Genomic DNA, 23,688 nt, shown 5'->3' with positions numbered 1-23,688 from the left:
AAACTGTGAATGCAATACTAAAGAAAGTAGAAATTTTTCAGAGACTGGGTTTTTATCTGGTAAGTTTTTACCAGTTCTGAGCTGAGTTAGTCTTTTTGGAAAGAAAGAAGATCCCCCACCCCCACCCAACCCCAATACACAGCACACTTTTAAATGGTTTTTATCTTAGATGCTATCTATTACAGAAGAAATCTCTTCTCCCACCTTTGGCTTTCTTTCCTGGCTCCTTTGGATAAATAAAACTTTGACCGTGCTTTGAGGCTTAAGGCCTTGGTAGTGTGTGTGTGTGTGTGTGTGTGTGTGTGTGTGTGTGTGTGTGTGTGTGTGTGTAAAATAGAGAAACTGTAAAAGCTCAATTTTTGTGGCTCAGAAATGTGAGCTTACTTGTCTTCTCTTGCCTTTCCTCACCTTCTCTTCTCCCACCATACAGATTTGAGCTCATGTTAGCAGCATATGTCTAGCAATACTCAAATTCCCAAGCAGCCTGTGAACAAGATGATTATAAAAGATTTTTCGGGTGCCTGGGTGGCTCAGTTGGTTAAGCGACTGCCTTCAGCTCAGGTCATGATCCTGGAGTCCCGGGATCGAGTCCCGCATCAGGCTCCCAGCTCCACGGGGAGTCTGCTTCTCCCTCTGACCTTCTCCTCGCTCATGTTCTCTCTCACTGTCTCTCTCTCTCTCTCTCAAATAAATAAATAAAATTTAAAAAAAAATTAATTAAAACATTTTTCATTACAGGACAAAGTAATCCTGTTGCTTAATTCTGGGTCTAGCTGTTTTGTTGTTGTTGTTGTTGTTGTTTTTAAGCTGGCATTTTGAGTAGATTCATATGTGAACTTGTTCATACTGTAAGGAGGCATTTTTCAGAGTCAGAGAAATGAGAAAAGGGAAACACATGTATTGTTTCATATCTTTGTGAAGCATTGTTTTCATAGAGTTATTTTCTGAGTTTTAAAGGCTATGCTTTTATTTTCCCCCTTTACTTCTTCCTATGGAATATAATCCTGTTTATTTCCCTATTCTTTCTGCTTTCTTGTTAGGTGGACTTGTTTAATATTACCATTAATCCTGATGATAATTTCACATGTAAACAGTAATTCCATAATCTCTCACAAATACTAAAGAACATTTAGTAGTTGTGCTAGAAGGTACTACTATGGGACAATTAAGTGTTGGAGAAAAACTGTCCTGTTTTCTGTAAGAATTAAAAAATCCAGCTGTATAAACAAAAAGAAAAGGGAATTGCCAAGGTCATTGTGTCCCTAAAGGTTTTCTCTGGTCCTGACTTTAGATGACAGTCATCACCAACATATACTTATTTTCTACGGAAATATTAATATATGTGTTTTTTTAATCCAGATATTAATGTGGGTACGGGACTTACTTGAACTTGCTTCACAGCTAGATAATTTAGTTTTTCAAAAAGAATGAAAGGCTAATTGTTAGGCAATAATGTGATCAAATTGCCAAAAGCTTTGAGGTGGTTCTATTTCAGTTCTCAGCCTGATGTGCTTTTTAAAAATATCTCTACTTAGAGTAGTTACTGTTCATAATGCATTTTGGAATCTTTTTAGCTAACAGCTTGGATGATAAAGAAGCCATTATCCTTGATTTGGTGTGTTTAACCCAAGTTAAATTTATGACAGACTGAAAATTAGCTGTCATGTGGTAAACCTCACTTCCTGTTCTGTGCAACTTGATATGTGTGTGAGCTGTGTGTCCAGCAGGATTTTTTTTTAAGATTTTATTTACTTATTTGACAAGAGAGAGATCACAAGCAGGTAGAGCAGCAGGCAGAGGGGGCGGGGGGAAGCAGGCTCCCCGCTGAGCAGAGAGCATTCAGGTGCCCCTGTCCAGCAGGATTTATAAGAATGTGTTATTGATGGGTGGGAAAGCTGTCTTAAAGTACTCTGCAAAAATGTACAAGATAGGGGCACCTGGGTGGCTCAGTGGGTTAAGCCTCTGCCTTCGGCTCGGGTCGTGGTCTCAGGGTCCTGGGATCAAGCCCCGCATGGGGCTCTCTGCTCAGCGGGGAGCCTGCTTCCTCCTCCCTCTGCCTGCCTCTCTGCCTACTTGTGATCTCTGTCAAACAAATAAATAAAACCTTTAAAAAAAATGTACAAGATAATATGTACAGGGTACATATAACCTTGCAGTTTTGGTTTATAAGAGATTTAACCTGTGGCTAAATAGCATATGATGAAATCCATTGGAAATTTTTCAGGAGAAGAAAACTCAGAATTTACTTCTTTAATTTCCAGGCTTTTATGCAGTTGACCAGTTTAGGAGGGAGATCTTAATTAGTGCTTGATTTCCAGAGCAGATGAGAGATTATGAAACTACTTAGCTTTGAAATACCATGGATCAAAAAATTCAGTGCATATCTGCCTTGCCCATCTCTCCCACTTTGTTCCCATTACCTCACACTTACTTCTAGGAAGTACCTTATTGCATTTAAGGCTCTGACCTCATCCCTTGTCTTCTTAAAGGGTTCACAGCATCATGTTTATGGATTAAAAATTTCTTAAGCTATGGGGTGCCTGGGTGGCTCAGTGGGTTAAGCCGCTGCCTTCGGCTTGGGTCGTGGTCTCAGAGTCCTGGGATCGAGCCCCGCATCGGGCTCCTTGCTCAGTGGGGAGCCTGCTTCTCTCTCTGCCTCTGCCTGCCTCTCTGCCTGCTTGTGCTCTCTCTCTCTCTCTCTGTCAAATAAATAAATAAATAAAATCTTAAAAAAAAAATTTCTTAAGCTCTGAATTCAACATGGCTCTGTTGAAGAACAGTGAATTAGAATATACAGTATTTCTCATTGAAATTCAGCCCAGGATAAGTCGTTACTGTGTGCTAATCTCTGATCAAAGAGATAGACTTTAAAAAAAGAGAGAGAGAGAGACTTTCTTAGTGGGCTTATATCTGTGTCTTTCACCACCAACATTGGCCACTTTATGGGCAGTCATGTGAAACACTGGCACAGAATGGAACTTGAGTGGGTATCTTTCTGTACAGATAGTTCTAATAAATTATGGCTACATCTCCCAAAGAGACTTTCATATTTGGCACATTTTCTCTAATACCTAAGAAGCTAAACAGACAAGTCTTTTATGTTTTTTTTTTTTGAAGATTTTATTTATTTATTTGACACAGAGACAGACCGTGCACATGCACAAGCAGGGGGATGGGCAGAGGGAGAGGAAGAAGTAGACTCCCTGATGAGCAGGGAGCCCAATGTGGGGCTCATCCCAGGCCCCCAGGATCATGACTGGAGCGGATAGCAGACATTTAACTGACTGAGGCGCCCCTGGAGATGTTTCTAACAGACACATTTCTAGTCGACTACCACTACCAGCTTACATTCTAATTTGACCCAAACATATTCTGTATAACATGGAGGCATGCCTCATTCATATGGGTTCTATGGCTTTACAAAGAGGAACCTAGAAGGTAGCTAGAAGGAATTCCTAGCTATTGTCAGAATTTTGGTTTTAAAAGGAAACCAGTCTAAATGCTTCCCTCCTCTTTATAGACGACAAAACAGACATGAAGGAATTTTCAGGGTTGGTAGCAGAATAGATCAAAGACTGACTTGAGCCCTTTCTACAGTAGCATCTTGGACTTAGTCCATCTTTGAGAAAAGCTTCAAGCTACTCAGTAATCTAGAAGTTGTCCTGAGTATCCAAAGCCTGCCAGAGTATTGTTCGGTCTCGGTATTTAATACAAGGAGCAATAATGCAGCCAGCAGGAACTCCTCACATCTTTGAAGGTATAGGTGGAATTATGAGTGATAGAACTCATACATAGAAATTATAGACATCATCCAGAATGCTTTTGTGACTTCTTTGTAAACATGGAAATGTCTGACAAGAGATGCCTAGATGTGTTACTAAAGATTGTCAAGAACAAGATGATTATTTGTCTCATTTAAACTGATCCTTAAGTATTGGCAGCAAGTATAGAAAATTATGTCAGTATTATATTTCTAAGCAGGCCTGACTTTTAGCTTGTACTTCAGAAGGAGGATATTGTGCCCAGATTTGCAATTTAACCAACTAAAAGAATATTATGTTTATTAATTAGGATTAGATTTGGCTATGAGAGAAAATCCAAATAACAGTTCAGTCGAGGTAGAGATTGATTTTTCTTTTGGATTAGAGTCCAGAGGGAAGGGAAGTCCAGCACTGGTTACTTCACAGCCATCAGGGACTCGTGTTTTCTTTTTTGTTCCGTTCATTCTTGGCACTATCTGATATCCTCAAGGTGTCTAGTGGTTCTAGATGGCTTCTGGAGCTTGAGCCATTGTCAAGGGCGGGGGACTACTTCCAATTTGAGTTGGCTACCATGAAAGAGCTTTTCTAGAACCATCTGCTTCTGTTTCACTAGTCATTCCTGTTATCAAGGGAGGTTGAAAAGTTAGAACTGGGCAGATTGCTATTCTCAATAATTAGAAATTTTGTTATTAAATAAGAAAGAGATCGTAGACACTGGACAGGCCACTAACAGGCCTGCCACAATCTGTTTTGAAGAATATAATATTTACATTAGGAAAATCAAATTTTAGTGACATCAAAAACTATTATATAGGATGTAAATTTGAAAAATCCCCAAACTACTACCATCTACCATATGTCTGGTTAATAAAAGCAATGACTGTCTATGGTGGTGTTCTGCTTTGGATTTTTCAGCAGGACTTATCGGGAACAGCTATGAGGTTTTGCATATTTTAAATAAAAATGAAAAATGAGTTCAGAACAACAGAGGAAAAAAAGACACTTCAAATTAAATCTTGTTTCCTTTTAGAGATAGGGAGAACCAAAACAACCACAAGGACAACTGAGTGGATATTTATGGAGCTGGTAGGAGCAGAGTATACTACATTAGACGATATGAGCTAGGGATGAACATATCAGAACACTTGAGTTGCTTCGTACGTAGATGGAACAAGAGACTCTGTAGCAGCAGTACATGCAAGAGGCATGAAATAGATGTCAGAGCAACGAAGCGTACCCACTCCAGATAGACAAGATTTATGCTGGGGACAAGGTTGGGCATACTGGGCTAGAGGTTTAAGTAGTAGGTATTGTCTAAGTCCATTTGGGCTGCTGTAACAAAGTACCACAGATCGGGTGGCTTATGAAGTCAGAAACATCTTTCTCACAGTTCCAGTGACCGGAAGTCCAAGATCAGGGTGCCGTCATGGTCAGGTTCTGACAGAGACCTTCTTCTGACTTTTTGCTGTGTCCTCACACAGTAGAAGGCGTTAAGGAGCACTGTAGGTTCTCTTGTATAAGGCACTACTCTTAGTCACAAGGTTTCTGCCCTCATGATCTAATCACTTCCCAAAGCCCCCCCTCTTAAAACCATCACATTGGGCATTAGGTTTCCAACATAGGAATTTGAGGATGGGGGTGGGGGGGACATAAGCATTCAGATTATGGCAGAGAGAATTCCCTCTGCTTGTATCGCGCCGGTACATAGAAAGAGAATGGAGAGATGGAGAGAATTTTGTTGTCTAAAAAACTTGTAGGCAGAAGCAACTGCAGACCATGGTATATATAAACATGTAAGATGGAAGTGCTTCTGCTCTATGAGACCAGATTTTTAAAATGTTCTGTAGTCTTCGTTCGTATCCACCACTCACATGGTGCCATTTAACAGTTATTTACTGAATGCCTCTTATTTACAATACACTTTAGAGAGGAAATTCATTCACAAGTTGCCACTTAGGTGAGAAAGTCTAGATTTTGGCATCTTAGAGCTATGAATTTCAAATCTGGGGAAAGCCCAGCTTTTTTTTTTTTTTTTCCCTTCCTTTTCCTTTCAGAATTACTTACAGTAACCAAACCCTGTGTGTTGGCTTTGCCCCAGCTGATAGAAAACAGGAAAGTACAGAGACTCCCTGTGAGAAGAGGGTCAGGCTGCACCCTCTGTGACCTCAACCCTTCAGTCTGAGTTCTCCTTGGGGCAACAGCTGCAGACAGCCCATATGGCATTGGCAGTGAGCATAGGGAGCGCAGATGAAACCAGCTAATGCACCAGGGCCAGGTGGGCTGGCTTTGAGCGCAGTGAGCTGTCTTTTGAACCTTTTATGACAGTGCACTTTCGGGCCTCCTTGGGGGAGAATAGTTTATGCTCTGATCCAGTTAATGGATCAGGGACCATTCTCTGTCTTGTACAGCAGTGGAAATACCTTTGTCACTCTGGTATAAAATAGCTGCTTATTTGAGGCCATTGTGCAGTGGCTCGCCTTTCCTGCCCATTATTAGTTCCCTTTGAAGCTGCTCTACTCAGTTTAGGTTCTCCAGGAGGGACTATGAAAGAAAATGGAAATCTTACAAATTGTGCTTTCTGTATTTCTACTCAGTGCTGATGGAGCTATCTCACATTTTGGGTTTTGTGTCCCCCACTCTGTACCCCTTTTCCCCTCTGCTTGCAGGTGAAGGTCTTCCACAGGTGTATTACTTCGGACCATGTGGGAAATATAATGCCATGGTGCTGGAGCTCCTTGGCCCTAGCTTGGAGGATTTGTTTGACCTCTGTGACCGAACTTTTACTTTGAAGACGGTGTTAATGATAGCCATCCAGTTGGTAAGTTGGCATTGCTATTCTGCGGAAAGATAGATCCCCCAGCTACACCCTTGTGACCCTTTTAGTGCTTTCCTGGCTGTAGTAACACCTAGTGAACGCACACTCAGAAGCTTGATGGCATTCTAGGAAGCAGGCCGGGCAAAAAGGGTTAACCCAGAGAAGTCACACTGCATCTTCTGTGCTCTCTATTTTAAGAATTTGCACCTTGGAGCAATACCCTGCCCTTAACTGAAGTGGAAGCATTATAATTTAGATTGAGGAGAAAGAGGATGATTAGGTGAAATTGTACAAATGCAAGTAATTTCCTTGATGTTTTATTTATAGGTTCTAAACATATGGCTGTAAGGTTCTGTCCTCTCCCCTCACCCTTGCATCCAAGAAAGGATTGGTGATGTAACCCACTGCCCTAACAATCAGATTCCAGAGTGCTGTGACCAAGAACCTGTCTTAGTTCTCTGGCCTCTAGTTTTCACAGAGACTGGCAGAGCTGAAGAGACAGCTCTCTCAATTCCGGCCAAATTGCATACCAGTTCCAGTTCAAGAGTTAAGGCAGTTCTCAACTTTGAGGAGTTTGTCACCCTCTCAGAGGAAGGATGCAAATGGTCTTTAATGGTCTGAAATGGTGATGGTCTCACCCACTTTACAGTAAAAGCTTCGAAATGTTTAAAAAAAAAAAATTGACCTTGACCTTGACTTTTGAGTCCAAAATTCAAATGCTTGAGCTTCCCTTTCTATGCTAAGTAGAGAAGTGTCATAGATAGAAATAAAACTTAACGCAATTTGAAATGATTTTTTTAAAGATTATTTATTTTAGAGACAGAGGGGACGGAAGGGCAGAGGGAGAGAGAGACTCCTCAAGCAGTCTCCCCTCTGAGCACAACGTGGGGCTTGATCCCAGGACCCTGAGATCATGACCTAAGTGGAAATCAAGAGTTGGCTACTTAACCAACTGAGCCACCCAGGTGCCTCTGAAGTAATTTTATGATTATTATTTACTTTCACATAAAAACTGCACTTCTACCTCCGCTGCTGATTAGCTCTGGGAAATCAGTCCAGTACTAACTTCTCTGGACCTTACTTCTCATATTTTTGCAACAGAAAGAATTAGGTTGGGGAGTCGTGTCTGATTGAGGATAGGAAGGTGTGGGCAGGAGGTGAATGTGGCAGTGGCACCTGTCTTCACAGGGCATCAACCTATTCTGATATCCTGGCTGGGGATACCTCTCGCCTCTCAAATGTGTGCTTTCTGCAGTCTGATGCTCACCCCTGAGCTATACCCCCTTTGCTTCAAATGTGTGCTTTCTGAAGTAGCCTAAAAACACCTAATTCCCTTCATCATTTATAAATTTTAACATTATGAGATAAAACTGTATATTATCATTTTAGCTGAACAGTGCTATCCCACTTTCATTTATCTCGATTTTTTTTTTGTTTTTGTTTTAAGATTTTATTTATTTATTTATTTGAGAGAGAGCATGAGAGGAGAGAGGTCAGCAGGAGAAGCAGACTCCCCACTGAGCAGGAAGCCCAATGTGGGACTCGATCCTGAGACTCCAGGATCATGACCTGAGCCAAAGGCAGTCACTCAACCAACTGACCCACCCAGATGCCCCGATATTTGTTATATATATATATTTGTATCTATTTTCTGGTTTATAAGAGTGAAGTATCAATATTTTCTAGTTTATAAGAGTGAAGTAAAAAAGAAATGAGTTTTATTTTCATTTCAGTAGTTAAAATGTTGGACTGATAAAAGAAAATGTTTTGATGTTTTTTCCCCCAATAGACTTCTTTAGGATGTTTTCATTGATGTGTTTTCTCTTTTAGCTTTCTCGAATGGAGTATGTGCACTCAAAGAATCTCATTTACCGAGATGTGAAGCCAGAGAACTTCCTGATTGGCCGACAAGGCAATAAGAAAGAGCATGTTATACACATTATAGACTTTGGACTAGCCAAGGAGTACATTGACCCTGAAACCAAAAAACACATACCTTACAGGGAGCACAAAAGTTTAACTGGAACTGCAAGATATATGTCTATCAACACGCATCTTGGCAAAGGTGTGTTTATTTTCTGCTCCATGAAATGGGCAGATCTTTAAAATAACTTTTTTTTTTTTAAAAGATTTTATTTATTTGACAGAGAGATTGAGAGACCAAGAGAGGAAACACAAGCAGTGGGGAGCTGGAGAGGGAGAAGCAGGCTCCCCTCTGAGCAGGGAGCCTGACACAGGGCTCGATCCCAGAACCCTGGGATCATGACCTGAGCTGAAGGCAGACCCTTAATGACTAAGCCACCCAGGCACCCCCTTAAAATAACTTTTTTTTTTTTTAAACTTTTTTTTTTTTTTTAAAGATTTTATTTATTTATTTGTCAGAGAGAGAGAGGGAGAGAGAGCGAGCACAGGCAGACAGAATGGCAGGCAGAGGCAGAGGGAGAAGCAGGCTCCCTGACGAGCAAGGAGCCCGATGCGGGACTCGATCCCAGGACACTGGGATCATGACCTGAGCCGAAGGCAGCTGCTCAACCAACTGAGCCACCCAGGCGTCCCAAAATAACTTTTTTTAAAAAAATTTTTTAAGGATTTTATTTATTTATTTGACAGAGAGATCATAAATAGGCAGAGAGGCCGGCAGAGAGAGGGGGAAGCAGGCTTCCTGCTGAACAGAGAGCCCTATGTGGGGCTTGATCCCGGGGCTTGATCCCAGGACCCTGAGATCACGACCGGAGCCAAAGGCAGGCTCAACCCATTGAGCCACCCAGGCGCCCCTTAAAATAACTTTTTATTCCAATAATACTTTTGTCCCCATTGTGCGTTACAACTTGTGATTCTTATTGCTTCACAAGGCAAGTGATTTTTATACTTGAAAAACTAAGGTGGTAAGTTAGTGACTTTCCTAAGTATCCTGTTAACAACTTAAACATTTTAAATTCTTTATACTGTTTCCAAATACTTAGTTTCTCAGCAGTGTGGGCACTTGAATTTTTGTGTTAAGATGGTAGCATTTTAGTTAAGTCTGATGATGAATTTGGTGTTTACGTATGAATGACTGCCTATACGACAGTCCTGAAAGGACCTGTATGAATCTTGCATTGTATTCAGGATAGATAATTGGCACAAATATTGCTAAAAGCACTAATGAAGGCAGAAGGCCTTACTTGTAAGAGGAACTAAACCAGGGGAGAATACTTAAAGAGAAGTCTAAGGAACAGTGGGAAGGCCAAATAGACAAGGCCCTGGGCCCCTCACTAGCTTCTCCAGAAAAGCTTCCCTTTTTATCTATTTTATATATGGGCTTCCATGGAAGATTATGTTTGAAGAAAAGGTTCCAGAGTGATTGAAAAAAATGTTTGAAAATCACTACTCTGGAGAGTAGACATGTAAACAGTATTATCAGATTCTATACTCCTAGACATAGCTAATTATAGTGGGTGTTTAAATATTAATGAATTTTTGTACACTAAGAAGTGTTTTAAAGACTAAATGGCTACAAAGTTGGCTTGTTGAGTAAACTGCGTGGTATTCAGATGAGGATTCTGGTGTTAGGAGTAAAAATCATATTACAAAGTGATACAACTTGAATTGAAATCATGAATGCTGTCAGGATTTTTTTAGTAACCATATGGAAATCTTCAATTAACTAAGTATAATTTTTTTCTTAATATTTTATTTATTTATTTGACACAGAGAGAGAGAGCAAGAGAGGAAACCCATGCCAGGAGAGAGGGAGAGGGAGAAGCAGGTTTCCCACTGAGCAGGGAGCCTGATGTGGGACTCAATCCCAGAACCCTGGGATCATGACCTGAGCTGAAGGCAGACACTTAACGACTGAGCCACCCAGGCACTCCTAAATGTAATATTTTAAAATTAGACCAGAAGGTCCCCTGCCACTTACTATCTGTGTCATTTTGGAGAAGTTACTTAATCTTCCTGGAACTTATCTGTAAAATGAGAGTAATATTTCACAAGGGTGTGTTTGTGGGTTGAATGAGTAATATACGTAACACAGGTCTCTTGCATAGTGTTCAATATTCCCTCTTCCTTCCTTTTTACTAAGAGACAGACTGTTGTAAATAGTAAAGTCATGATTATTTGGTTTAACTGACAGACTAGAAGTTGTTTCAATGCCTGTTTACTAGGCACAGCAATTTGTGTCTGATTTTATTATTCTTGTCAGGAAAGGCAAGAAGAGATAAGGGATGGCTATCTGTGTTATGTTTGTATGAGGTACAGGATAATGGTTAAAATGAAGGGATACAGGGGCTCCTGGGTGGCTCAGTCAGTTAAGCGTCTGCCTTCGGCTTGGGTCATGATCCCAGGGTCCTGGGGTCGAGCCCCACATCGGGCTCCCTGCTCAGCAGGAAGCCTGCTCCTCCCTCTCCCACTCCTGCTGCTTGAGTTCCTTCTCTTGCTGTGTATCTCTCTGTTAAATAAATAAATAATCTTTTTTTTTTTAATTTAAAAAAAAAGAAGAAGAAGGGATGCAAATCCTGGCTCCTGCACTTAAAGCTATGTGATTTGGGTCCAGTAACCTTCTTCCCTCGGCCTCAGTTATCTCATCTATGAAATGGGTATGATAGTAATGCCTTATACTGTAGGATTCTGAGAGATAAAGTATATAAAGTGTTTAGCATAGTGCCTCATGGTAGCAAAGTCTCTAAATGATAGTTATTTGACAAAGTAAGTTTTAAGCATGTATGGCCATTAGACTGGGTTCTTTCATCTCTTGGTGTGGCCATTCCTGCTGGAACTTTGAGTTTTTCTCTAAACTTGAATTTCCTGAGTTCCAGAGTTTTCCAGGTCACATTGAACCTGTCACTGTATTTTGTCCTCTCCATAGTACAGAGAATACATATAGATGGCTGTCACATGCCCTTTAAACTCTGGTCAGGGTCTCAAAGCAGAAAGGTCTCCATAGGAACTTGAATCCTGATTTTTAATAATACAGAAAAAGAGAAGGGTGTCTTCAAATGACTTGGAGAGAATTGCCTATTAATTTTGTGAGGGAGAACAAGGGAAGAATCCTCCTAAACCTGACATTACCTTGTCAGATTAGCCACCTCCTGCTGATTAAGGTAGCCAATTTTGATCTTATATTCTTTAATGATTGAAATTAGGGTGAGAACACTGGGTCACCTAGCCCCTTTCCTCCAGTATAGAATATTTGACCTAAAATCAGGGATGTCACACATGTAAAAACCAAATGTCTTTCTGAATTGTTGAGAGCAGGCTTTTATGGTGTGGAAGAATTCTGTGTCCTTCTGGCCCTAGGACAGCCCCAGGACACTTAAAACCTTTCTTCTTTGAAAGGGAGAATTACCCTTCATGAAAAAAGATGAGGGCATGTGGAAATGCTGGATTCAATGAATGTGGAGTTTTCAAAGAAGTATGGAAACAAAGCATGACTCTGGTTTTCACTTTTTTTTTTTTTTTTGGAAAGGCTTAAATTATCGTAGATTAATTACTAATGTCTGAAATTGCCACAGATTAATGACTTTAGAATTTTAGAACTGGAAAATGACTTTTCAGATTATCTAAATCAACCAGTGTATTTTCAGATGAGGACTGGGGCCCAAAGTAGGTGACTTAGCCATGCTTAATTTCACATGGATCAAATTAACGGAAAGAGTGGGCCAGACTCAGGTGCTATTGCTCTTCCTTTTTTTTTTTTTTTTTTTTTAAAATTTTTTTTTTTTTTTTTTCAGAGAGAGATCACAAGTAGGCAGAGAGGCAGGCAGAGAGAGAGAGAGGGAGAAGCAGGCTCCCCGCTGAGCAGAGAGCCCGATGCGGGGCTCGATCCCAGGACCCTGGGATCATGACCAGAGCCGAAGGCAGAGGCTTTAACCCACTGAGCCACCTAAGCACCCCACTATTGCTCTTCCTATTATTCCATATTCCACAGCTACTGTTCATGGTGCTCAGTATTTGGAAAACCACTTTATTAGTTATGCCAGTGGGTTTACATGTGTTTTCTGTTTGTTTTTTTGTTTGTTTGTTTTGATGTTTAAAAAACCAAAACCATTTTATAATGGGCTTTGCTGTGGAGAGAAGTTGGGCTTTTTTTCTGAATTTCTGATCGGTATTGAAAATGTGGAGAGTTTTGCCCTCTAGTGTTCAACTAGCAAAAGTGCAACCATTTGTCCAGTGAATTTTTATCACAGAGGGGCCTCTTGATAGAGGAAGCAGATGTAAAAATGGAAAGGCAATGAGTAGGTGTGATACAGTATGAGAAACTGCAGGGTGTGGTTCCTCTATCTGCCGTGCTTTGTGGGAGGCCTCAACTCACCCTGCTTGTACTTTCTTTTTTGTTGTGTGTCTTTAGGTTCGGTTAACAAACTCTTTTTGTCTAACGGCTTTTTGTTTTCTATTATATATAAAATTTGTTGTAAACCTCAGGCAAGCATGTAGACAAAAGCTTCTCTTGGCCTTGCTGTTTTATTTAATTCTTTTAAAGATTATTTCAATTGATGTGCATCCACTCAATTTTATGTTATTTATCTCTCTTGTCAGGGTGCCTCCCTTTCCCATTAGCGACCACCTTGCCAAAAAACGTTTTCAAACCATGATTTAGAAAGTTGCCTTTTCTTTCCCCATATGCCTGTAGAGATCTATTCACTCCTTTTCATGTACATTTCCCATAATTGGAGGCAGCTCTTAAACATGTTGTACTTTTGTATTTTGAGCTGAGTAGCTTTTCCTGCCTTTTAGATTTTCTTTTCTGAAAAGAAAGCATAATGGAGCCTAGAGTAACCCCTTAGTCTTTTCTCTCTAATTTCTTATGATAAAGCCCTAAACTTGATTCTGAGAAGTAAATACATTAGGTGTCTGAGATGAGTCATAATTGACAAATAAGGAGTAGAGGCATGTACTACTTCTATTCAGTCTGACAACCCAAGAATACATAAGGATGTTTTCTGAGATGAAATAAGTTTTTTGTTAAGCATTCTTTGGTTCTTTACCATCTTAGTCTTTCCAATGAAAAAGAAAGAAAAACCTAGCAACTTGTTTTATATGGTAAGTGCCCAGAATGTGGGGATCCTGTTTTATATGCCCATAATAGGCACCTTAGGTAATACATTTTAAATTTTTCTTAAGGTGTCTATGGAACATGGTACAAGTGGATTGGAGCTGAGAGATCATACATCCATATTTGTTTATGTCAAACTAAATTTTAAGTGTTAATTTTTATGATGAAATAAAAGCACTCGACAGGTATCCCAGGCATTCTGCAGCTTGTGTCTTTGCAGGCCTAGCCAGAATGGACCATTTAAAGGTTTCAGCTGCTTAATCTACTTCTCACTTTCCATGATGGTCACCCAAAGGGTAACTGTAGCCCATATACTGGAAATAACATTTCATTTTAATTGTCTTACTTTCAGGAAGGTGACAGCACCTTCCTGGTGACTGAGGGTGGTTACCCACCAGTCAGTGATTCGGATTTGGTTTTAGTTTAGGATTTGCTCCTTTCCCTTGCTATTTACTTGCCCGTGACAGCAAAGGAAGTACACAGTGTTTTTTGGTTTTGATCTAAAATACTATTCCTGGTTTAGATATACAAAGAATGAGTAAGCAGAGCCTTTCCAGAGACAGAAGGGCTTCTCAAGGGATTACTTGGTTTTGAACCCCTTTCTGCTTTAATAACTGCAAACATAATGTGTGATCTGTCTTCCCTTTTAGAGCAAAGCCGGCGGGATGATTTGGAAGCCCTAGGCCATATGTTCATGTATTTCCTTCGAGGCAGCCTACCCTGGCAAGGACTCAAGGTATCCTTGAAAGTGCTCAGCGGAGGGCTTTGTTTCAATACTCAGTTGTTAATGGAGGGGTTGCTGACTCGATGTCTGTAAGAAGATGGGCTGGCAACAGAGATAAGAAGCAGGGACTGGCAACATCAGTCTACATATCGTAAATGCTCCCCTGGGCTTTGGGAGCTCTGTTTTGCCTACATTTGTCTTTTCCCCTTCTGAATCCTTCTTCCTTGTTTTGGGGTTTCCCATAATCTCTTCCCTTGTTCCCTCCCAGCCTTGGCAGTGCTGCTTTTCTCTGTGTCACTTTCCTCCTCCACTACCATTATGTAGCAGGAAGAGTGTTCCCAGTGTGCTGGGGAATTTCTGGAACAAATTGATGACAGCAGCTGTTACACATTCTACCAACAAGGCCAGCAGGGCTGGGTGTGCCCCTAAAGAGAACTGGAAAATATTTGTTCATCCTCTATAAGCTAAGGACCCACCTGAATTAAAATAAAAATCCAGGCTTAATGTTGCTGTTCATGTGTTTTGTTCAGTAAATCCCTATGCAGACGATAGTTGTTCCTTATGAAGCATATAGTTTAAATAGCCTTCCTTAGGTAGGTATTGGTAGAGTGCATTTGTGTTCAAGTTAATTATTGATAATAATCATAACCACTGTAATTACTTTGTGCCTTTGGCTGGTTGGAGCAGATAACCCATTTTAAGTCTCATTAGATAGTTAAATGTGAGACATATTTTTGAGTTGTAATTTATTTCAACATGTTAGTATGGACAGAAAATCAGTAGCTTTGGGTACTTCTATGCCCCGAGCCTCCTACCTCTCTCCCTCCAGAAGGGCAGAAGGATCCACTCACTATGCTTTCTAGGCTGTTGTCCTGAAAAGTAAAGCTTTGCCCTTAAATTCCTCTTCTAACACCTCCTAGCCTTCTGGTCATATATATCTTGTCATTGGTACTGATAGTTATCAGAGTGTCACATTCTGTTTGCTCATCACATAGCCAAGCAGTGCATTTGTGTGTTACTGTTTGAAATGTTCTCACGATCCATGAATCATTTTAGTGGCAGTCGTAGATCTAAAATTTCTCCAACTTACCTTAGAACACTGTTGCTTAAAGCTGAGTGTAGCAGGCTAGGGAGAGCCTCATGAGACCCCCTTGAGACCACGTTGTTGATCCAAGCTCCAGGAGCCTGTCTATAATTCGGAGCAAACCAGACTTGGCTGCTTTGAGCCACTGACCTGTATAAAACCTGTCTGTTAGCCATGCCTCTGTCATAGATAACACTTTTCCCTCTGGAAGCACATTGCAGAAAGGCATATTTTTCTACTACTTGTTATTTTTTTCTCTTCAGCTTCACAGTAAATATTCTGTGGAGCCAACTATCTGTCTGCCCCCGCTTAGATTCGCAGTTTTGTTTTGTTTTTTTAATCTTATCATAGAACTGATCTAAGAAGGGGAAGGCTGAATCATTTTTGAACCCCTTTGGCCATGGGAGATTACTAAGCTTCTGAGATTTTGAAAATACCACTATGTAATATTTTTACTTTCTTCTAGCTACTCGTCTCATTACATTGGATGGTGTTTATCTGAGACTACTAAACATACTTACGAGGAAAACCTTCCAGAACAGAGCAGATATTAAATACGTCATCTCTACTACCTTTCTTATTTATTAGAAAGAAGACTGAGCCTAGCAAATCCTGCCAATTTGATTGAAACAACCATTGCCTCCCCAAACATATTGCCCCACCCATACTTGGGACCTCTTTCCAAATAACTTTCTTTCTCTTCTCTACAGGCTGATACATTAAAAGAGAGATATCAAAAAATTGGTGACACCAAAAGGAATACTCCCATTGAAGCTCTCTGTGAAAACTTTCCAGGTAGGATGCTAAAAGGATGCTCCAGCCACTGTGCCTGAAGCTTTGAAGTAGGTGGTGACCATGACTTGGTATCTCTAGATGAGGGTGCTCGCTCACATTTCCTTTTATTGTCATTTAGACCAAGACAGGTTTTATCACTTTCATTTGGGTCATAAAGAAAACACCAGATATTCTTGGCTTGGTCCAGAGCTTCTTGCCATGGGAAGCATTCAGCTCGTGAACATGGCCTTTCACCTCTTTTCTACAGAAGAGATGGCATCCTACCTGCGATATGTCAGGCGATTAGACTTCTTTGAAAAACCTGACTATGAGTATTTACGGACACTCTTCACAGACCTCTTTGAAAGGAAAGGCTACACCTTCGACTATGCCTACGATTGGGTCGGGAGGCCTATTGTAAGTATCCAGTTTTACCTCCTCACCTCAGACCAGCGCTGCCTCACCACTTGACGTGCCAGACTTTCTGGTTAAGTCCATGAGAAAAACATTCCTTTGACTGTAGACTTCACATTTGCCAGCCTTTTCAGGGTGATGCCATAGGTAGCAGTTGGGAAGTAAGAGCAACTCCTTCCTATGTTTTTAAGATTATGCCCCGTATGTCCTAAGGTATCAGAACTGAAGCCAGTTCTGAAGAAGAACTTTCAGTTGAGTGATCCAGACGGTGGTGCTATGTAAGCTGTGAAAGTCTTGACTTCTGGAGGAGTGGAACCCAGAACTTTAGGAAACTCTTGAATTGGCTCTCTTGGCCAGGGGTCCACAGTGCCTGAGAGCATGCTAACACATCACTGTAGGATGTTTTCCTTATTTTCCAAGGTAAGCTACTCTCCAGTGAGCTCTTGAGGACAAGCGGCCTCCCTTTTGCAGATAAATAAACAAAAGAAGACTGGAAACTGCCCTTGTTGGCTAAAAATAATAATCACTACTCTTTTATTAGAATTAGAATGATGCTCACCTTTGCGGAGGCATTAGCTTGGACCTGTTTTCCATTTGACTTTCTGTTCTGTCTTTCCAGCCTACTCCAGTAGGGTCAGTTCACGTAGATTCTGGCGCGTCTGCAATAACTCGAGAAAGCCACACGCACAGGGACCGGCCATCACAGCCACCTCTGCGAAATCAGGTACGTGTTGGGCCTTCCTTATTTCAGACATTCTCCCTCTTCTTGGCTAACACTAAAACCGAAATTCTTCAGCTTCTCTGCTTCGGTGTATATACTGAAATTAAAGACAAAGAACTTGCCATTTCTCAGTGGTGTGCGGCGTTCCAGCATTCCTCGGGGCTAGGCAATGGTGCTGAGATGTGGCCAGGCAATTTACATGAAGTATCCAGTCTAGAGAATTTGGGCTTGTCCAAGTCTGTTGGCTGAAAGGGGAGTCTGCCACAGGCCTGAAAAAAGTTGAACATACAGGGTGAACAGGGTAGCCCGTTTTGGGTCTCAGCTGCATGCAGTCCAATGTGGCACTCTTGCCAATGCTGGGGTTTTTTTTTGCAGATTAAGAAGAGTGGGTAATTTGGACTTCCAGCTGACCTAGGCATAAAGTGGCACCTCTCTCCCCTCTCTGCCCCTGCCCCTAAGTTAATTCTAGAGCTGGCCAAGATCTGAGGTGGACCTAAATGAAGACTCAGCTTTGCTTTAGACCACTCCACAGAAAGCCATGTCATCCATCCTTCAGTGTTAATATTGTTTGAGAAACTAGTGCTCTATATGAGAGGCTTTTCTCAGCCTAAAGGCAAGAGGCAGACACATAAAAATCAACAGATTTGACAACATTGAAAGAAAGGTGTCACTTATTGGGAAGTAAAAATTACGACTTTCATCTTTATATCATATTCAGTTGACTTTTGAATAACACATGTTTGACTTGTGTGGTCTACTTACATGCGGATTTTTTTTTTTAAAGATTTTATTCATTTATTTGACAGACAGAAATCACAAGTAGGCAGAGAGGCAGGCAGAGAGAGAGGAAGGGAAGCAGGCTCCCCGCTGAACAGAGAGCCAGACGTGGGGCTCGATCCCAGGACCCCGGGATCATGACCCGGGCCAAAGGCAGAGGCTTAACCCACCAAGCCACCTAGGCGCCCCACATGCAGATTTTTTTTTTCAGTAAATATAGTGCAGTACTGTAAATGTATTTTCTCTCACGATTTTCCTAGTAACATTTTTTTCTCTAGTTTTATTGTAAGTACAGTATATAGTACATATAACACACAAAACGTGTTTGTTGACTGTGTTATTGGTAAGGCTTCTGGTCAACAGGAGCCTATCAGCAGTTATGTGGGGAGTCAAAGTTATATGGGGATTTTCAACTTCACGTTGGCCCGTGTTCCTAACCCCATTGTTGTCCAACGGTCACCTGTATATTGCTAAGAGAAAACTTCAGGACCCCAGTAGATAAACAAGCAAAGGATACTAAACAGATATGCACACACACACACACACACACACACACACACACAGAGAGAGACATTATCACCTATCAAATTAGCTTGTTCTCCTTACCCTTGACCTCACTTTTTAATATTCACATATATTTTTATAATAAAATGCAAAAACACTTTCTCAGATGTACATATGGAAACACATAGATTCAAAATAGCATATAAAGTACAAACACATATGTGTACAGTGACGTACACATACAAATAATGGATAGACTCACCGTAAGTACATACTCTTAGCGAAATGTGTGGCTTGGTAAGGAAAAAAAAGTATAAAGGAAGGAAATCTGTGTCTTAGTAACTAAAAGACAGAGTAGACAGGCAAAAAGATGGGGTTTAGCAAATTGTGTACACTAGTTGGGTCCATAGTTATATGCTTTTTATTTTTTTTAAAGATTTCATTTATTTATTTGACAGAGATCACAAGCAGGCAGAGAGGCAGGCAGAGAGAGTGGGGGGCAGGCTCCCCGCTGAGCAGAGAGCCGGACGCGGGGCTTGATCCCAGGACCCTGAGATCACGACCTGAGCCGAAGGCAGAGGCCCAACCCACTGAGCCACCCCAGGCACCCCCATAGTTATATGCTTTAACCAAAGTAGTTGGCTAAGAATTATAATTTGTCTGACTTCTGATTTGACAACAGAATATTGTTGACTTCTGCGATTGTTCTCCCTGGACCTCCCTTGTTAAAAGTGTAGCTGAGTGCACAGTTAAACTCTCTACTGTCCTACCTTGCTCTGGACTTTGCAAATTGTTAAAATTTTCTAAAAGGTAATTGGATGACGTTACTATTCTCTCTGATAGAAAAATCTTACTTCTGGGAATCAATCGTAACAGAACAACCCAAAATACAGATTAAGTTATGTGCATAAAATTGTTGCAGTGCGATTTTAAACAAAGTTTGAGAAATTGCCCACCTATATAATTATAAGGGAATGGTTATGGATCTAGCTCAGGTCTTTTATCAGATAAACTGGGTTATAGTAAAGTGAGTTGCAGTGCATTTATTCAGTGGAATATTATGTAGCCACTTAAAACAATATTTAGGAAAACTTGTAGCAACCTGAAAATGTTTATAGTTTGTAGAGTGAAGAAATCAGAGAACAAATTAGAAATACATAGTGATTTCCCTGAGGGAAAGGGAAAATGAAAAAATCAGTGAGACGAGATAATGCCAACGTATTAACAGAAGTAGTGTTGAAACTGATAATATTGTGGTTAATATTTTTCCATACTATTCTATGATGAAGTTATATTACCTTATAATGAAAAATGCATTTTAATAGAAAAGATTTGGAAAGAAAAAGATAATTTAAGTAGTCAGTGAAGTCAGCATAATCAGCATATCTGCCCACTCATGTTTTCAGAATATTTCAAACTAAAATAGGTATTTCCTTTAGTTTCCCTTGTCTTTCCTGCTTCAGTGAATTCTTAATCAACATTGCTGTTTTGAATGGATTTTAAAAGAGGGGTGCCTGGGTGGCTCAGTGGGTTAAAGCCTCTGTCTTCAGGATCCTGGGATTGAGCCCCGCATCCGGCTCTCTGCTCAGCGGGGAGCCTGCTTCCCCCATCTCTCTGCCTGCCTCTCTGCCTACTTGTGATCTCTCTCTGTCAAATAAATAAATAAAATCTTAAAAAAAAAAAAAAGTGTGGGAGGGGGACCTGGGTGGCTCAGTGGGTTAAGCCGCTGCCTTCGGCTCAGGTCATGATCTCAGGGTCCTGGGATCGAGTCCCGCATCGGGCTCTCTGCTCAGCAGGGTGCCTGCTTCCCTCTCTCTCTCTCTGCCTGCCTCTCCGTCTACTTGTGATCTCTCTCTGTCAAATAAATAAATAAAATCTTTTAAAAAATTAAAAAAAAAAAAAGTGTGGGAAAAAGAGATGTTGAAAACCTAGATCGCTAAGGTGAGAAATATGGTCATACCTGGTAGCTGAGTAAAAATACAGTAATTTTCAGTGTACTTTTAAGTGAAGGGTGTAATTAGGAAATCTCATCTGCAAAGCAATAATAAGCTTCTTTTTGAGTAATTGATTCTTGAAATTCTCTCCCCCTGCCAAAGGGTTTTTAGTATCCCATGGCTGCTAAGGGACTGAAAGTCCCCGCATTAATGCAATTTTTACACCTCCACTCCCAGCAGGATTCTGAATCCTTCTGGGTAGAATTCTTTCTGTTCTGTGCCCCGTGGGCAAATATATTTCTGGTGTCTCTTCTACCTTTACACTGTGTCTATGTGGTCTCATTGCTTTTGTTCCATCTTTAGGGTTGTGTTGTTATATTTTGGGGGTTTTGTTCTTTTATTTTTTAAGAAAAATTGCAGTCACATAGGTCCCTTATATGACTCTAGGAATTGAAAGCGGTATGTGTTCTTTTTTAGGCTGATTCTTTTCAATTTTGAAATCAGCTAAAGAAGAAAGTAGTCTCTCTTTGAGAGATATTGACAAGTATTATTCTCACTTGAGGGGTGGCTAACTTTTTTCTCAACAACTTTGACTAAATACGTCTAGCTGAGAACCCGCTCCGTGAAAGTATGTCCTAGGGCTACCAAAATAAGTAGGAAATCCTTGCCCTCAAAAAACTGACAAGCAAATATGCCAAGTAGCCAGAAAACTATAACCCAAGGCAGAACAGAGAAGTATCCCAAGTTTCAAATTACCATCATCAGACTTTGGAATAAGGAGACATTTCATCTAGTCTGAGCATGACAGAGTTTCATGAAAGAAACTGCATTTGAAGTGTTCTTGGAAGAGTAACGTGGGAATGAAAGAGGCATTCCAAGCAAAAAGGAAAAATGAGCAACAAGTTGTCAGGTTCATTTTGCTAAAATACATGATATGAATAAAGGGAGACAAGGCTAGGAAAATATCTTGGAGCCATTTGATGAAGTTCCTGGAAAGCTGGGCTGGAGACTTGGTATTTAATTTCAGAAAGGAGTAGGTACTAAAGGTTAGTGAACAGAGGGCTGATAAGATCAAAACTTCGTTTCAGCAGTCTTTTGGCATAGAAGGTGATTATAGCCTGGCAGCTACCTTGAAGACAATAAAAGTACAGGGCATCCCCTTCAGAGGTAAAGGGGCCTGGATGGGCTATTGTTGTGAAAATGAAATAGAACTGAGAAATGATAAAAGGTTATGATCTACCAGACTTGGCAGCCCACACGCGTGTCAAGGTTGAAGGAGAAGGATGAGTCAGCGCTGTTACAGAGATTCTTGAAGCCCCAATAATTTGGAGGCAGGTGGTACGATTACTAGAAATAGGAAAGTTGAAGGAGAAACTTAACTTGGAGTTTGAATTAAGTTATCTTGAGTTTCAAATACTAGGAGTGTGTATATTCTAGCTGAAGACGGCTAGCAGGCAGAGGAGGGCTCTCAAAAACAAACAAAACAATAGTGACATATTTGGAAATCAGAACATGGAGAGGACATTGATGTTAGTGCCAGCAGAACCTCCTTATTCTGGGTAAATCTGCTCTTCAGTTGTGGAAGAGTGATCCTAGGGATTAACAGGCTCTGTTTAGTCCCATACTTAGAGTAGGAAGAGAAAGAAAAGGAGCTCAGTACTTGGTTTTAGCTTAGCCCAAAGACTTTGGCCATAGGACATTTAACCTTTGGCGGGGGTGGGGGGCGGCGGCGCTTAGCTTTCTCAGATGTAAGCCTATAAGTAAGGGTAGAGATTTTTATTGTTTTGTTCACTGCTGTCTCCCTAACACCTAAAATAATGTGTGGAGTAGACACTTGATAAATAGTTGTTTGAATGAATAAATCTGTCAGATGAGGAGCATAGATGAAGTCAGATGTTCATTTAAAATACAGATTTTTATTTAACATTGCATGAAGAATAAATTGTAAGCTTTTCTTCCTGCTTGTTTTCTGTTTCCACAAAAAGCCATTCTGCCTCCGTTGGCAGCCAGAGTAGGGCTACATTGTCTACTGAAGGAGAACGGTGTGCAAAAAACACAGCAGGTCTTGCACAGAGTAAGCTCAGGCAATTGTATTAGTTCTCGTTACAGTGAGAATTTTCCGGGAAAATTTGCTTTGCTGTTCTAAATTGTAGGTGTATCAAATTGAGTACTGTTTGGCTCCCAGTAATAGATCCCAAATACAGTTCCCAAAGAACGGTATTTAAATTCATCTATATCGGATCTGTCTTTTACAACTATGTTAGTATCAGATGCTTAAGAACAATCTTTTTTAATAAAAGTGTCACGCAGCTAGACAACTATAATTAAACCATGAGTTTGGATAGAATAAATTCTAAGAAAGCTAGATCTATTCAGGAAGTTCCCAGTGGAACCTTCTGTCATTTTCCCCTTGGTATTTCTGAGATCCAAAGATGGCAAATCTTGCCATGGCTGTGGCTCTTCTTTAAAGAATTCTGCATTACCATCCATCAGGAAGGGGGTAAAAAATAGTTCTGCCTCTTTCTACCTGGCAAAGCTTCCCTTTGCATTCTCTGATCAAGTGCGATCAGGAAGTAAGTCTTGCCATTATCCGGAGAGCTAGTATTAGAGTGCAGTATATTGCACTGTTGAAGGTTTTATTCAGTGTGTTTGCTCAACATACTAAATATAGAATATTGCATTGACTAGGATGTGCATGCAGCAGTGTGCTTCCTGTTCTTTCTCAATCTAAGCCCGTGACAGTCCTTACTCAGGTAAATGCTATACACATGTTACCGTGGTTCAGCAATTTTGATAGTTACATAGCTTTTCTGCTGGCATATGAAGAAGGGGCACTTGACCTAGAAGACTAGGGAGAACGCATCTGTTTTGAGGTTAGAAAGAGTCAGACTAGCCATCTAGAACTATTAAACTCTGCCAGATATGGCATCCTAGTATGATGATATTGAATAGTACTTACTCATTTTTATATATACAGGATATGTTTAAGGGAAAGAACTTACTTTTTATCATTTTCTATGAGGTGAACTGTTTACTTAAAAATTCTCAAGTTTCGGGGCACCTGGGTGGCTCAGTGGGTTAAGCCGCTGCCTTCGGCTCAGGTCATGATCTCAGGGTCCTGGGATCGAGCCCCACATCGGGCTCTCT

At 40.7% G+C, this 23,688-nt stretch overlaps 1 protein-coding gene across 8 annotated transcripts in view; it reads left to right on the top strand.

Moving 5' to 3' along the window:
• The window catches only part of LOC111153189 (casein kinase 1 gamma 1), a 194,812-nt gene that overhangs the window by 141,024 nt on the left and 30,100 nt on the right, over positions 1-23,688 (top strand). For 5 of the 8 annotated variants that reach the window (XM_022512049.1, XM_022512045.1, XM_022512050.1 and 2 more), the window contains 6 exons: positions 6,428-6,579; positions 8,407-8,641; positions 14,260-14,345; positions 16,128-16,212; positions 16,460-16,608; positions 17,225-17,329. In XM_022512049.1, coding sequence (XP_022367757.1) covers positions 6,428-6,579; positions 8,407-8,641; positions 14,260-14,345; positions 16,128-16,212; positions 16,460-16,608; positions 17,225-17,329 — 812 coding nt within the window. The remainder of the gene's footprint in view (positions 1-6,427; positions 6,580-8,406; positions 8,642-14,259; positions 14,346-16,127; positions 16,213-16,459; positions 16,609-17,224; positions 17,330-23,688) is intronic. The other 3 variants (XM_022512052.1, XM_022512047.1, XM_022512048.1) reach the window with 1 other exon arrangement.

Source organism: Enhydra lutris, unplaced genomic scaffold, assembly GCF_002288905.1.
Source record: "Enhydra lutris kenyoni isolate GAN:26980312 unplaced genomic scaffold, ASM228890v2 scaffoldscaffold31, whole genome shotgun sequence".
Taxonomy (NCBI): Eukaryota; Metazoa; Chordata; class Mammalia; order Carnivora; family Mustelidae; genus Enhydra; species Enhydra lutris.
Note: the sequence above shows the minus strand (reverse complement) of the source record. Positions and strands in the feature narration are given on the sequence as shown.